Genomic DNA, 15,385 nt, shown 5'->3' with positions numbered 1-15,385 from the left:
GGATCCCAGGCAGGCACTCACTCTACCTGTTACAGCCCAGAGGAGTGAGATGGGCCAGGATGGTCAGGGGAGGCTTCCTGGAGGAGGTGAGGCTTCATATAGGCCCTGAAGGATGGGCAGGATTGGTTGAGGGGGAGGAAGGGGGTGCGTGCAGGGTGAGAAGGACTGCGGAGTAGAGAGAGACCGGGAGGGGGGCCAGTTGTGAGGCGTTACCGATGGGGAGACATGTAAGCTGGGTTGGTATGACATCTATCTGCCCCTCTCCTGACCTTAGCTTCCTAAACCCTTTCTAGTGTCCCCAGGGCAGGTGAGGAGAAAGCTCCAGACACCAAGGCAGTCTCCTCAGAGGAGGCCCCCCTGCCTGGACTGTTTGGGGATGAGGATGACTGGGACCAGCTCCTGAACAGCTTCAACACCTCCTCGCGCAGAGCCCTGCAGCTCTCCTGGAGCCCACCCTCCACCCCGAGAGCCCTGGCAGGCCCCCAGACGCCCCGAGTAGTCAGGCAGATCTCCATCTCGGAGCTGCATTCTTTGCCGTTTGGTCAGGGGCCACCTTCAGATCTGGATGGGGCTCCAAGGAGCCCCACGGGGGCGCCCTCCAGGGCCACGGAGGGGAAAGGAGTGGACGTGGGTGGGCAGGACATCAGTCCAGAGCAGCCTGTCCAGCCTCACAGCCTGGAACCTAAGGAGGAGTCAGGGCCCGGCCCCGAGACCATCTTCCACGGGAGTTCCCCAGGGGCCCCGAGTGAGGAGTCAGGGAGCCTAGTGGCAGCTGCACTCAAAATGCTCATTCCTTTGGAGGATGCACCCCCTCCCCCGGTGACCTCCTCTCCTCCCCAGGCCCCAGCTGGGCCCAGCGAACAGCTCCAGGCCTCATACTCAGATGACAAGAGCCCAGAGCCCGGGCCTGTCCCAGTCAAGCTGCCCAGGCAGAGAGAGGCCCTCCTCCATCAGGACCCACACGCTGCTGGCTCTGAGCCAGGACTGGGGTCCCCAGGAGCCGGAACCCCCACACCGGGGCTGGCTGAGCCCTCCCAGGATCCGGAGCCTGTGGGTCGGGCTCCCACAGAGGGATTGGAGCAGGGCCAGCTGGGCCCTGGTGTGCAGGAGGGCCATCTTGGAGGGCCAAGAGAAGCTCACAGCCAGGTCCTCGGGCCAGAAGGCCTGTCCACCCTTTCCCGCAAGAGTCTAGAAGAAGAGCCCAAGGTCGAGGAAAGGAAACAGGTGGATCAAGGAAGCCTAGACCTCAGTTCAGGGCAGTCCACTGAGGCTCATGGCCTGAAAACGGGGCATTCAGAACACCCCCAGCAAGACGGTCTGCCTGCCCCTCGCCCACATGATGTACCGCAGGCTCAGGCTGAAGCAGGGGCCCCTGCTTCTAGAAAACAGTCACCTCCACTGGACTCTCCCCATGAAGGGGCTCAGCGCGGGGATGGAGCAGGGCCCCGGGAGCCCACACAGAACCTCCCCACCATGGTTGAGCTGGAAACCCACCCCATGCCCTCACCTACAGCTGCTCATACAGAAGAACAAGGCTCCCTACGACCCAGGGAGCCAAAGGCAGAGAACAGGCCTGAAGACCCAGGAAGTGACTCCAAGGAGGCTGAGCTGACCCCATCCTCAGGGTCCCTCACTGCCAACGAGCTTCCAGCCAACCCTGATTACCTCTTTCACATCGTCTTCCTGGGAGACTCAAACGTGGGCAAAACATCCTTCCTACACCTGCTGCACAAAAACACCTTCACCCCTGGGCTGGCAGCTACTGTGGGTAAGAGCCCACCTGGGCCGGGGGGTGCGGGGGAGAGGGGGGAGGAGGCTGGGGGGAGGGGAAACCCAGGGCCCGGAGCCAAGGGGCTGGAGCAGGGCCAGAGAGAGCCGTCTCCGGGGAAGCTGCAGGTTCTCCTGGCCACGGGCCCTGCATTAGACTTTATTTTATGTGGGCATAATCTTACTATTTTACTAATTATCTCTAATTATAGGTAATTTGCTTTGCTGCATTGATCTGATGAGCTTATAATGTGCCACATCAACAAAGCACCCTGCAATTTAGGGGCCAATGCTGGTTGATGGTGAAAACAAGCAAGTCTCCCCCCACATGGGCCGTGGGCAGGCCACTGCGGGGGTCCCTGCACTCACATTTGTTCAGGATCAACCCCCCAGGCCAGTTAGCCAAGCTCTGGCAGGAAGTTGTCTGGGGCAAGTTGAACACTTTACACAGAATGTATTTCTAGAGTAGGGTCAGTTAGTACCTGACTTCAAATCCCCTCTCTGCCACTGGCTAGCAGTATGAACTTGGGCAAGTTATTTAACCCCTCTGAGCTCCCAAACCCTCATCTGCATATAATGGGGACAAGAGTGCTAACTTCCTAGAATGGTTGTAAGGGTTACTTCCATCCGTACATGTCAAGTCTTAGAATAATATCTGGCATGTCATAAGTGCTCAATAAATAGTTTTTTTTATTATTATTAAGTTTTTAAAATGTTTTTTATTTATTTTTGAGGGGGGGAGGGGCAGAGAGAGAGGGAGACAGAATCCGAAGCAGGCTCCAGGCTCCGAGCTGTCAGCACAGAGCCCGACGTGGGGCTTGAACCCACCAACTGCGAGATCATGACGTGAGCCAAAGTCTGGCGCTTAACTGACTGAACCACCCAGGCACCCCTGTTTTTATTGTTATTATTGTAAGTAAATATTTGCTAATGTCTAATTCAGTGGCCCCTGCAAATGAAATGTCCCCAACCACAAAGACTCCTGTACCTAAAAACGTCAGGGTATATGACCACTTGGCATCGTATAGAGCCACAGAAATGCAAGCTCAGGAATGAAGAGGAGACCCACTTAGGCACAAAGACGGGGGCGATCCGTGTGTTCGTGTCAGTCAGGGTGCAGGCTGTCTGGGGACCAGTGCCAGGCCAGTGAGTAAATGACAGCCTTCATGCACAAGAGGCTCTAAGACAAGTTCTCAAACTTTTTTCTAAGAATCCTAACCTGGGGAACCAGTTAAGAGTGCAGTGTCCTTGGGAGTAGGGAACTCATAGCAGGCCTGGTCTGATGTTGAGTGGGGTCACAGGGTCTGCAAGGCCACTGTTATTAATCACTAAGTTATTGGTTACTGACTACCTACAGTGCCCAAGCCTGTCTTACATGCCTTATTCCTTACAGAAGCCCTCCCTGTATTAAATGATCTGCCTCCATTATTATGTGATAAGAAGGTCCCACAGAATTCAATCAAGAAAAACACAGGTTGCAAAATTGTAAAAAGACAGGTCGAGCCTGCGCTCACTGCTAGGCAGCTTGGGAGTGTCTGAGATCCAGGTGGGTGAGACCAATCTGTCCCAGGGCCAGCTGCGGTTTGGTGCCCCCTGGTGGCTGCCATCCATCTGGCTTCATTATCCATGGGGACGATTCTGGCTTCCCCAGTCTTGAACATTTCCCCACTCAGCGTCACCTCTTCCATTCTCACCCCCTCTCAGAAGAACAGGGCTAGGTGGAGTCCCAGAGCCAGAGCCAAGTGGGTTATATCTGAATGTGCATTTGTGCCAGGCTTTTCCATAGCCCCATTTTACAGATGAGGGAAACAGATCATTGAAGACCTGGTTAACTTTCCTGCCCTCGCTGGGGCCCAAAGTTCATTAGCCATAGTCTCCTGCCTTCAAAGCACATGCCCTACCCTCTTCTGGGTCTTACCCTCTTCTGCGTTCAGCATTACTCTCTCCCTGGGGAGATTCCTTCGGAAAGAGGTCATTGTTATACTCTTAATGTAAATAGCAGATTCCTTGGGAAGGAGATAACTTCTATTCTTAACGGCATGTTTGGGGGACAGTATGGGGGCCGTATGGGTGGACTGAAGAGGGGATGGACAGGGAGGTAGAACAGCGGGGGTAATGGGGGGGGGGTTACGAAAGAGTCATTTGTAGGTTACACGGTGGGTATTTAAGCCGAAGCTGGATATTATCACTGGGGGTTGGATTAGACAATCTCAGAGGTTCCTACAGACCCTGGGCTTCCTAAAACATTCAGGAAAGAGGGCAGAAAAGAGAAGTAAATGCTACAGACTTCTGCATCACCATTCTGCAGTCAGGTCTCCCAGGTGGTCACTTCCTGTGGAGAACATGGGCAGTGGGGGGAGGGAGGTGGTCCGTGGTTTTGACTGCCTCCGGGGAGAGCAGCAGGTGTTCATGGAGGTCACCATAAGAGACGGAGGAAAGTCTCTACTAGCTCAGGGCTGATATGAGGAGGCACCCCTTTCCTGAGCTGGCCTGGGGCCTACAGTGGGCCCTGTAGGAAAGGGACAAAGAAGCCCCTCTCACTCACCCCCTACTCTGCCGGATTTCCTTGGGAAGTGGGGATTGGCAGGAAGGTGCACCTCAAACTTTCTACACTTCCCTGGGATTTCACTCTTATCTTCTATCTCCAGGGACAGAGAGGGTCTGAAAGCATGACCACGGCAGGGGTGGACCTGGGAAATTTGAAGGGCTAGGGTTCAGGGAGATGAGAATAGTGATGAGGGGCGCCTGGGTGGCTCGGTTAAGCGTCCGACTTCAGCTCAGGTCATGATCTCACAGTTCGTGTGTTCGAGCCCCGCATCAGATTCTACGCTGACAGTGCAGAGCCTTTTTGGGATTCTCTCTCTCCCACTCTCTCTGACCCTCCCCTGCTCATGCGTGCTCTCTCTCAAAATAAATAAACAAACATTAAAAATAAAAAGAATAATGGTGAAAATGATCACCTCTCAAGAACTCCCTCCAGAAACTGGGCTGAACCTCAAACATAAGTCATTTAATTCTCCCAACCACTCTGCGATGTGCGTCCTTTTGTTTTATTTTAAAACCATTATTATTATTATTATTATTATTATTTACAGATAGTTATTTATTTACTTAAGTGAGCTCTACACCCAACGTGGGGCTTGAACTCAAGACCCTGAGATCAAGAGCCGCATGCTCTCCCAACTGAGCCAGCCAGGCGCCCCGGTGCGGGTCTTTTTAAATTGTCATCTTGCATGGGGCACCTGGGTAGCTCAGTCGGTTAAGCATCCGACTTCGGCTCAGGTCATGATCTCGCGGTCCATGAGTTCAAGCCCCACGTCGGGCTCTGTGCTGACAGCTCAGAGCCTGGAGCCTGTTTCAGATTCTGTGTCTCCCTCTTTCTCTGACCCTCCCCTGTTCATGCTCTCTCTCTCTGTCTCAAAAATAAATAAACGTTAAAAAAAATTAAAAAAAAATTAATTGTCATCTTGCAGATGAGAAAGGGAGGCTCAGAGAGGTACAGTGACCTGCCTGGGGTCACAAAGCCAGCAGCTGAGGGCGGGCAGCTCACAGTCAGGCATCCCTGACAGCATTGCTCCTTCTGCCCTCCTTGGCTGTCTGTTTCTACCCTGTTGTCTGTTCCATAATTAGGAACGAAACAAGGAGTATTCTAAAAATAAAATAATGAAACTGGTTTTCTTGAGGGACCTGAGGAACACATTGCTGTACAGGTGGGAAGACGGATATGTTCACAGAGGTCGAAACAATGCAAGGTGCCTCGAACTGGCACTGACCGCCAGGGTGTGGGAGTGCGGTGGGGGCAGTGAAGCCCACAGGCTAGGTGGTCAGGAGAGGCTTCTTGGCAGACGTGCGCCCTTGTGTATGGATGGGATTTGGAGAGCTGAGGGGAAGCCCGGCAGCCCGAGGGGCTGGTACCGGGGACAGGTCTTGGCTGGAAGCCCTGGATGGTAACTTGGAAGCGGACCTGATGCCCTCTGTGTGTCCTAGGCGTGGATTTTCGGGTCAAAACTCTGCTGGTGGACAACAAGTGCTTCGCGCTGCAGCTCTGGGACACGGCTGGCCAGGAGAGGTAACTGGCACTGTCTGTAATCGTGGTGTCAGGGCCGCTGAGGTACAGCGGGGTGGAGGGCAGCCCTGACCTCAAAGAGTCTAACGTAGGCAAGAGGCAACCACGTGCATGAAAGGTATCCAGCCCCTAAGGGTTTAGGAGGCTGGGGAAGGAGAGGTGAGTCAAGCCCCGGTGGGGTAGGTGAACCAAGGGCCCCTTGGCCTGACAGGGCAGCTGGCAGGGCCATCCCCGCACGGCCTGCAGGGACGGCTGCCCATCGCCTGTTCTGAAAACGCCAGCCTGCCCCTTTGCAGTTAGGCAAGAACGATCGAAACTTCAAAGGCATAGTTTCTGGGGAGCCTGGGTGCCTCGGCTGAGCGTCTAACTCTTGGTTTCGGCTCAGGCCATGATCCCAGGGTCATGGGATCAAAGCCCACATCCTCTCTCCCTCCCCCTCTGTCCCCCTCCCCCGCTCATGCTATTTCTCTCTCTCTCTCTTTAAAAAAAAAAAAAAAAAAAAAAAGCCACATTTTCTTTGACCCAGCAGCTCTGTTTCCAGAAACTTACTCTGCTGATCAACTCATACATGACTGTAGTCTTGACACGTTCACAACAACATCACTTATGCTGTGAAACACCGGGAATGACCAAAACGTCCGGAATGGTGGCCCAGCTGATTCTACCCAATATGTAGAATAGTATGAAGCCACAAAAGAGATTGAGCGTTCTCCCCGTGCACCCGTGGGGAGACACCTCCAAGACGTTTTACGAACTGAAAAAGCAAAGTACAGATTACTGAGCATTAACGAATACAGTGAGGACTTCACACTGTGTTTACCGCGTGTGTGCGTGTATGCGCATATACAGTTGTGTATGTTCATAAAATCCCTCTGGAAACTGCTAATCCTGGCTGCCCCCGGGGAGGAAGACTGAGTGGCGGCAGGATGGGGGTGGTGGCGGGGAGGGGGGCGGTGTCAGACTTTTCACTGGGTGCTGGCTGGTACCTTCTGAAGTCTGAGCCATGAGAACCGTTACCTATTCAACGAGAACTACCCTGTGAGAAGGAAAACTGTTTGGGAAGCAATTAGAAGCAGGTGAGGCTCCTTGCCCCACTTTGCAGAGGAAGTAGCTAAGGCCTGGAGAGGCCAGGGCATGGGGTCAGCCCCCCAGGCCTGGCCTCACGCAGACCGTCTGGGCAGGTACCACAGCGTGACTCGGCAGCTACTCCGCAAGGCTGATGGAGTGGTACTCATGTACGACGTCACCTCCCAGGAGAGCTTTGCCCATGTGCGCCACTGGCTGGACTGTCTCCAGGTGAGCCGATGGCTGCTGGGGTTGGCCCCAGTTTGGGGAACCAAGAGGGAACTTGCACCCTGCCCACACCCCCCCTTTCTCCCAGGATTACAAATGACACAGCAGACTCGTGGGTGATGCGACCCACTGAGGGCGGATGGCTGGATGGGCCGGGGGCATCATCACACAAAGAAACCACAACCACATAGTACCGCCTCCAAAACAAACTACTTCCTTTATCTTATGAACATTTCTTTCCTATATGCAGTAGCTTGGGGGTGTCTTCTTAACACCTGGAAATAATGCAAGTGTAGCGGCACTCTAAGTGATAAGTCGTCCGTCCACCCGTCTCTAGTTCTTGCCCCGTGTGCTTAGTTGACACACACATACTGAAATTCTGCAGCATGGGCTGGCACCGCAGAGGGGTGTGAAGGAAGACGTGTTGTCTTCTCTGTGGGAGTTTCTAGTCTAGTTGAAGAGAAGCCAACGAAGTAGGATAAGGTGATGTATGAAGGAGGCTGGGCTCTGGGTCTGACAGGACCTAGGTGTGAATCCCAACTACCCTGCCCCAACTCTGACCTTGGACAAGTGACTCAGCTTCTCCGAACTTCGATTTTCCAGCTTCTCTCAGACAGTTGTTAGGATTAACTGACATCGTTGCCTTTAGCACAATGCTGGGTATATAGTAAGCACTCAGTAAACAGAAGCTTAACAGCAGTAGCTTCTGCTGTGAAGCCGGCCTGTGTAATCAAGCACTGGGCTGTTCAGCACAGGCAGGAAGAGAAGGGCATGGGCGGGAACAATCCTGGAAGGCCTGCTAGGGGAGGCACTTTTGAGGCTGGCCTCGGAAAATGGCTGACAAGTTTGTAGGCAGAGAGGAGGGGCTGACTCACTGTCACACCGAAGGGTGTGGAGTGGGTGTGACCCGGAAAGGTGGTCATGGGGGGGGGAGGGGCAGGGTGTGCTTAGTCAGCTCCCTGGAGGGCGGGGCCGCGTCCACCCAGGGCCTGGCACAGCATAGCAGGCACCCAGCACGTGTGGCTGAGGGAATGTGTTCTGTGTGCAGGACTCAGGGTCCAATGGGGTGGTCATGCTTCTCCTGGGAAACAAGATGGACTGTGAGGAGAAACGGCAGGTGCCCACCGAGGCCGGGCAGCAGCTGGCCCAGGTGAGCACCCGGGCATCAGGCCCTCACCCAGCCTGGACTGGGCAGACCCCTCCCTGGAGGTTAGTGGACAGGTCACCCCGGCCTGGCTAACCGAGAAGGACCCGTTGCCCGTTCCTGCCCCTGCCCCTGCCCTGCCCTGCCAAAGGCCGGGTCAGAGTGGACAGCGGCCTGGCCCCCTCTGTCTCTGGCCTACCCTGTTCTTAGGCCCAAACGTGAAGCTGTGATGGTGGGCGTGACATTGACCCTCACGTTGAACTAGCAGTTCTCCACACAGCATTCTGACCCCCACAAAAATATCTTCAGAGTAAAGAAAGGTTTTTAAAGCTTCACTTAAAATTCCCAATCAAATCTTACTTTTCTCTCTGGTCTCTAATTAACATAGCATTCCTTCTAATTTATTCTATCTTAGGACTCAAATTCTTCTCTGGCGAGAGCGCATCAAAAGCCCCACCACCAGGCAGTAGATACTATTTATTTACGAATAGAATTTGGCCACATTCCAAAAACTCTGGAGAATAATAGAGAAGGAAGAAAGAACCCACCCCTTGCCCCACCTCTGCTACAACCCCTCTTGGCATTTCCATATTGTATTTCCTTCCCCTTCTCTTTTCTCGTAATCATGAGGTCATCACTGTGGCTCCTAGTTGACGGGAATTTTTCCCTCTTAAATGTAGTGGCTCATCTCTTTGACATGGTAATTCCTCCTCTGGCAATTTATCCTGAGGAAAGAATCAGAAATAATAATCCCTAAGAGAATAGCGTAATGGATACCCGCGTATAATGTATAATCAAGAATGTTTACGTGAGGATGTTATTTACAGTATTATTTATAAGAACAGACATTTGGCAGTGGGTGGTGGTCAAATTGTGGAGGTTCATGGGAGAGGCTAGCATTTGCCATTAAGAATCCCGCCCCAGAAAAAATATTTGAGGGTGTGGAGGAAATGCTTACAATATAACGTGAAGTTAAAAGAACAGCTGGTCTTCTGAATCCTGTGAGGTTGCTGATATTTGACTGGGGCCCCGTCAAACTAGCCATTGCATATGGTTTAATCCAACAGTACAATGACCTTGAGCCCACCCTACCCCAAAGGGTTATATAAAACAGAGCGAGGGGCACCTGGGTGGCTCAGTCGGTTAAGCGGCTGACTTCAGCTCAGGTCATGATCTCATGGTCCGTGAGTTCAAGCCCTGCGTCGGGCTCTGTGCTGACAGCTCAGAGCCTGGAGCCTCTTTCGGATTCTGTGTCTCCCTCTCTCTCTCTGACTGTCCCCTGTTCATGCTCTGTCTCTCTCTGTCTCAAAAATAAACATTTAAAAAAATAAAAAAAAATAAAACAGAGCGAAAAGATATATATCAAACACTAACAGGAGTGGTTTATATTTTGCACCTATACACTTTTAGAAACGTTTATTCATTTTGAGAGAGAGAGTGTGAGCAGGGGAAGGGCAGAGAGGGAGTGGGACAGAGGATCCCAAGTGGGCTCTGTGCGAGGGGCAGGGAGCCCGATGTGGGGCTTGAGCTCACGAACCATGATCATGACCTGAGCCAAAGTCAGACGCCCAACCGACTGAGCCACCCAGGCGCCCCTGCACTTAAACTTTTTGAATGCTGTATTTTCCAGTATTTCGCCCAGTTGAATATTTTTGAAATAAAAAACCCCACACAACTAATGGTTTAAAATGCTCCTGGAGGGGGGCACCGGGGTGGCTCAGTTGGTTGACTGTCTGACTTCAGCTCAGGTCGTGACTTTGCTGTTCCTGGGTTTGGGCCCCTGCACTGACAGCTCAGAGCCTGGAGCTTGCTTCACATTCCGTGTCTCCCTCTCTCTCTGCCCCTTCCCTGCTCATGCTGTGTCTCTCTCTGTCTCAAGAATAAATAAACATTAAAAAAAAAATATATATATATATATATATATATTCATTCCCAGGGACATTTCTCCAAGTTGGGACACGGGCTTTCCACCATTGCTCTGTGGGCTCTGGAACGTTTCCGGGGTGGCATCTTTAGCATGGTGGCTGGCCAGGGTGGAGAGGGCCAGTGGGCAGGACCAGGGCTGGGACCAGTGGCCACACGGAGAAGGGGCTGCCTCGCTTGTTGTGGTTGGCCTAGGGACGTACTAGGTGGGACTCTGTCTGATGGCCAGGGCTTTGGCAGTGGGGGCGGCCACCAGGATGCTCAGTGTGCTCCCCGAGGGCACCCATACCCCTGTCTGTCTGCAGGAGCTGGGAGTCTCCTTTGGGGAGTGCAGCGCCGCCCTAGGTCACAACATCCAGGAGTCCATGATGAACCTGGCCCGGTGAGTGCCACCCCGCCCCTCCCCACCCCGAGAGCCTCCTGGGCAGCCTCCAGACCCCTCCTGAGGGAGGGAAGGCCCACTCTGAGGAAGCACTGCGACAACACAGGGCTCACACTCTGGGGAAGGACAGAGAGCACTGTGCAGAGAGTCCGAAGCCAGTTCTACCAACGCCGTTGACTGCATCACCTCCTAAAAGTCTCACGTGCCCTCTCTGAGCCTCGGCTTTCTCCTCTGTGCAGTGTGGTGGGACAGAGAGAGTCACTTTCCTGCTCCCAGCCTTCTAGTAACTCCCACTAGATTTACAATAAAATCCCAATGGCTCGCAGTGGCCTTCCTCATCTCCGGAGCCATCTCCCCTGTCCCTGTGTGCGGGTGTATGTGCACACTCACTCAGCTCCAGCTGTTTAGGGGGGGACCCTCCCTGACCACTCCCCATCCCACCACTATTCTGGATCCCTGTCCTCTGTTTGTGTCTTTCAAAGCCCTTCTTGGGGCGCCTGGGTGACTCAGTCAGTGAAGCATCCAACTCTTGATTTTGGCTCAGGTGGTGATCTCGCGGTTCGGGAGTTCGGGCCCCACGTCGGGCTCTGCGCTGACAGCGGGGAGCCTGCTTGGGGTTCTGTTTCTCTCCCCCTCTCTCTGCCCCTCCTCCTCCCCGGCTTGTGCTCTCGTCTCTCTCAAAATAAACAAACTTAAAAAAAAAACCTTTCATGGGGCGCCTGGGTGGCTCAGTCGGTTAAGCGGCCGACTTCAGCTCAGGTCACGATCTCGAGGTCCGTGAGTTCGAGCCCCGCGTCGGGCTCTGGGCTGATGACTCGGAGCCTGGAGCCTGTTTCAGATTCTGTGTCTCCCTCTCTCTCTGACCCTCCTCCATTCATGCTCTGTCTCTCTCTGTCTCAAAAATAAATAAATATTAAAAAAATTTTTTGAAAAAACAAACAAAACAAAACAAAAACGCTTCTTGACAAATCGTAATCACAGGTGCATTTGTCTGCTTCCTTGCTGCTGTCGGCCTCCTGCACCAGACTGTAGCTCCAGGAGGGCAGGGCCGCGTCTGTTTTGTTCAGCCCCTCCCTCCACACCCAGGGCCCAGCACATACTAGGTGCCCAAGAAATGAATGAAATGGGTAAGGCGGACGGGGTACTAGGCCAGATGATCTGGAAGCCCCTTCTCTGACAAAGCAACCGGGGCGAGCTTGCCAAACCACGCACCCGATCACACTGTGATGGCCTCTGATCCAAAACTGCTCAACGGATTCCCTCCGCTGTAGAACAGAAGCCCGGGTTCCTGAATGTGGTTTCCAGGCCCCTGGGGGCCCTGACCCCCTGTTGCCTACAAGGCTTCTTTCTGGGCCGGTCAGTCTTTTAGGCTTTGGGAGTTAGTGCAGTGGTCCCCACACAGTAAATATAATCTGAGCAAGTGAATGAACCAATGAGCTTCTTTTATTTCCCCAATCCCCAGCTCTCTTTTGACACCGAGCCTTTGCCCCCTGCCTGGAATGCACCCTGCTTTTCTGCTAGCGAACTCTTGTACTCTGCTGGTCTCAGCTCTGATGCTGCCTCCTTCCTCCGTAAATCCCTGGAGAACCTGGTGTGAGGTCCCTCGGCGTGCTTCCCCATTCCTGGGTTCTGACAGCCCCTTCTCCTCTCTGTCTCCCTTACTACTCAAGGCAAGGACATGCCGGCTTCACTGTCCCATTCAAAGTCCCTTGCACCAAGCCTGGCACACAGTAGTCTGGAAAGGATGCCAGGAAAGAGAGGGCAAAAGTCTCTATGGCCCCATTTTTCCGGTGCCGTGTGGAATGCAGGACGGGAACAGAGCAGGGGGGGAAGAGAGGTAGCTCAGGGGATGCAATCCCCCAGCCCCACAGCTGCACCTGCAGGTCCCTCCCTGCTGCCCCGGCAAGGTGAGACAGAGGACTGATGTCTGGCGTCGTCACACAGGTCACTCAAGATGCAAGAAGACCGTCTGAAGGACTCCCTGGTGGAGGTGGCCCCCAAGAGGCCATCCAAGAGCTCTGTCTGCTGCTTCTGACCATCTGGCCCAGCCAGGACAGGACGGCACCCCTCGGATTTCCTGTTCCTCGACTCCTGTCCCACCTGCCTGGACACAGCAATGACAGAGACGGCCAGCTCGGATGTTCAGGAAAACCCCTCCTCCGGTCAGGACTCGGATCCCAGGGTAGGGCTGCACTAACTCCGCCCTTTGCACTCTGAAGAAGGACTTTGCTGAGGTGATGGTGGTGAAAACTCTTTAAAGTAAGGAAAAGTCTAGAAAAATGAATGAAGGAAAGCACACCACATTCTTGGGCACACATCTCTGGATGGTAAAATTGCAGGGTGAATGTGCGGAGGTGTTATTTCCCTTTTTATATGTATTTGTATTTCCAGATCTTCTGCAATGATTCGGTGTTCTTTATATAATCAAAATGAAAAATAAACGCTGAGGAGAGGGAGAGAAACTTCCCTGGGAGCCTGCTTCGGGGCTGATTGCTAACGGATACAGCCTGTTAATGACAGAATACTCTTTATTCAAGCAGTCCCCCTGTTTCGTGCCTGCCAAAGCTGGTGAACCTTGTCCCATTCACCCCTGTTTGCAAGTATGGAGTTCCTTCCGAGCAGAATCCGAGTCTGGGGAAAGAGCAATGTTCTGATGGCCCCTGACAAGCCCTGTTCCTCCTGTCTCCTGTCCCCCCCTCCCCCACTTCCTTTCCCCCAGACCTGACTCTAAAGGGTCATATTCAAGGACCACCCGCTCTAATGCCAAGATGTCCCCTGCTGCAGCTCTCTGCCCTCAGTCGTCAGTCTCTGGGTGCTCTCGAGGTCCAGCTGGGGTGTGGCTGGTGGGGCCTGGGGAGCAGCAGAGACACTGGCCGCGGGTCACTCGTGGGCTCCTCTTTGGAGCTTTTGTAGGGATTCCCAGGACGGCACAACATTTGCCTCCTGAAAGGTACAGCCCCCCGGGCTGCAGTCTCCTGTGTCCTTAAGGAGCTTGTTTCGAGAATCTTAGGGAGACGGCCCCTCAGTGTTGGACTATCTCCCGTCACGTATGTTTGTCGTGATTGTTGTCCCCGTCATCTTACCGCTAACCGCAATGACACCCACCATGTCCTGCAGGCCAGCGTGTGCAGGATGCAGGGTGCGTAATGATAACTTCGTGATCCTTCAATCCTGGTGAATTCCCCAGCTGAATCCAAGGAAACCCCGGTTCCGTGGGGGAGACAAGCAGAGACAGTTCCAAGAGAAAGAGGTACAGAGCAAGAGCCTGCAGGAGAGGAAGCGAGGGCGGGAGGTGGAAGACAGAGCTTGCCTACAGGTCGAATCAGTCTCCGATCTTGGCCCCCATCCCTCTGCTCGGTTCTGAAAGGGATGCCTCCACAGCAGTGAGCTCTCTGTCAATAAAGGCATACAAGTGGCAGTTGGATGACCCTTGGCAAGAGGCAAGGTGGAAAAGGTTCAGGCATCCGAAGCCGCTAAAGGTTGGATCCAATGCCTTTAACGGACCCCATTCAACCTCTAGACAGTATGCAGGATGACTTTGTGATCTAGGCAGTTCTCTTCCTGGCCCCTCTTACGGATTCTTTCTTATCCCCGATCTCCTCTCTTCCTGGATCCTCTCCATCAGCCCACAAGTGTCTCCCTGCTCTGAGAAGTTTCTAGATTGTAGTAGGTTCCAAGAGAGACAGACAGACAGGGAGAGGTGGGCTGGAGAGAGTGATGTGTGCCCATGGATGAGGGTGGGAGGCAGGTCTTGCTGTTGCTAATGGCTCTCTCTGGGGCCTGGGGACCTGGCAGGCACCAACGTCTCTGTCCGGTAGGCCAGCGAGTTAATGAGGCAGGTAAGCAGGGTGTGATTCCTGGGGGAGCCAGGAGAGCGGATAGAGCCCCTGTCCTCTGGGGGACCCCGTACAGAAATAGCCCCCAGGCCTGCCCCTTTCATCTCAGCTCTGCCCCCGCTGGAGGCAGCCAGCTCAGGTTCCGTAGAGGTGGGGTGCCAGAAGGGACCACACACCTGCCCAGAACCTTCTCTTGGCTTTCTCTGGCTAGGTCCAGCTTCTGTGCCGAGCAGGGCTGTGGAGGGGCCGCCAGCCTTTCCTGGTGTCAGAGGGCTCCGGGTCAGCAAGCAGGGCCCAGGAACCTCAGAGCAGCACGAGGCAGGTAAGGAGAGCAGCAGGAGGGGCTCAAGGTAGATTTCAGAGGGAGCATCCAGGCAAGTGGTGAGTTCCCAGGGCACGTCCGCCAAGCAGGCACTGGTCACAACTTAGCTTGAGGTTGGTTAGGAAAAGGAGGGTGAGGGCGCGTGGGGTGGCTCAGTCCGGGAAGCGTCAGGCTTCAGCTCAGGTCATGATCTTGCAGTTCATGGTTCGAGCCCCGTGTCAGGCTCTGTGACAGCTCAGAGCCTGGAGCCTGCTTCGGATTCTCTATCTCCTCTCTCTGCCCCTCTCTCGCTCTTTCTCTCTCTCTCAAAAATAAACATTTAAACATTTTTTTTAAAAAAGAAAAGGAGGGTGGAACTGGGCTGATGGGGCTCAGGCGGTGGAGGGAGAAGGGGAGGGCAGGAGGACAAACTGGAGTGTGGACAGAGGTGTCAAGGAAGAGAGATTTTTGGAACGGTGGGTGGGCAGAAACAGAACAGGCGTCATTTGCAAAGCTCCTACTTCGCGCCAGGCACTGTTCCGAGCACTTAGCTTGTATCACCCCATTCAACCCTCACATCAGCCCTGTGAGATGGGGCTTGTGATTATCCCCACTTCACAGCTAAGGAAAATGCGGCACAGAGGATGAGTCGCTTGTCCGCAGCCACACGGCT

General features: G+C 53.8%; 1 protein-coding gene across 1 annotated transcript in view; it reads left to right on the top strand.

Annotated features, from left to right (window-relative positions):
* Positions 1–15,108, top strand: part of RAB44 (RAB44, member RAS oncogene family) — a 39,511-nt gene extending 24,403 nt beyond the window's left edge. The window contains exons 9-14 of the mRNA XM_049653373.1: positions 294–1,768; positions 5,755–5,836; positions 7,015–7,129; positions 8,175–8,276; positions 10,499–10,575; positions 12,520–15,108. Coding sequence (XP_049509330.1) covers positions 294–1,768; positions 5,755–5,836; positions 7,015–7,129; positions 8,175–8,276; positions 10,499–10,575; positions 12,520–12,610 — 1,942 coding nt within the window. The 3' untranslated portion in view covers positions 12,611–15,108. The remainder of the gene's footprint in view (positions 1–293; positions 1,769–5,754; positions 5,837–7,014; positions 7,130–8,174; positions 8,277–10,498; positions 10,576–12,519) is intronic.
* Positions 15,109–15,385: the final 277 nt, after the last annotated feature.

This window comes from Panthera uncia (assembly GCF_023721935.1).
Source record: "Panthera uncia isolate 11264 chromosome B2 unlocalized genomic scaffold, Puncia_PCG_1.0 HiC_scaffold_24, whole genome shotgun sequence".
Lineage (NCBI taxonomy): Eukaryota > Metazoa > Chordata > Mammalia > Carnivora > Felidae > Panthera > Panthera uncia.
The sequence above is the reverse complement of the archived record's forward strand: the minus strand, read 5'-3'. Positions and strand labels throughout refer to the sequence as shown.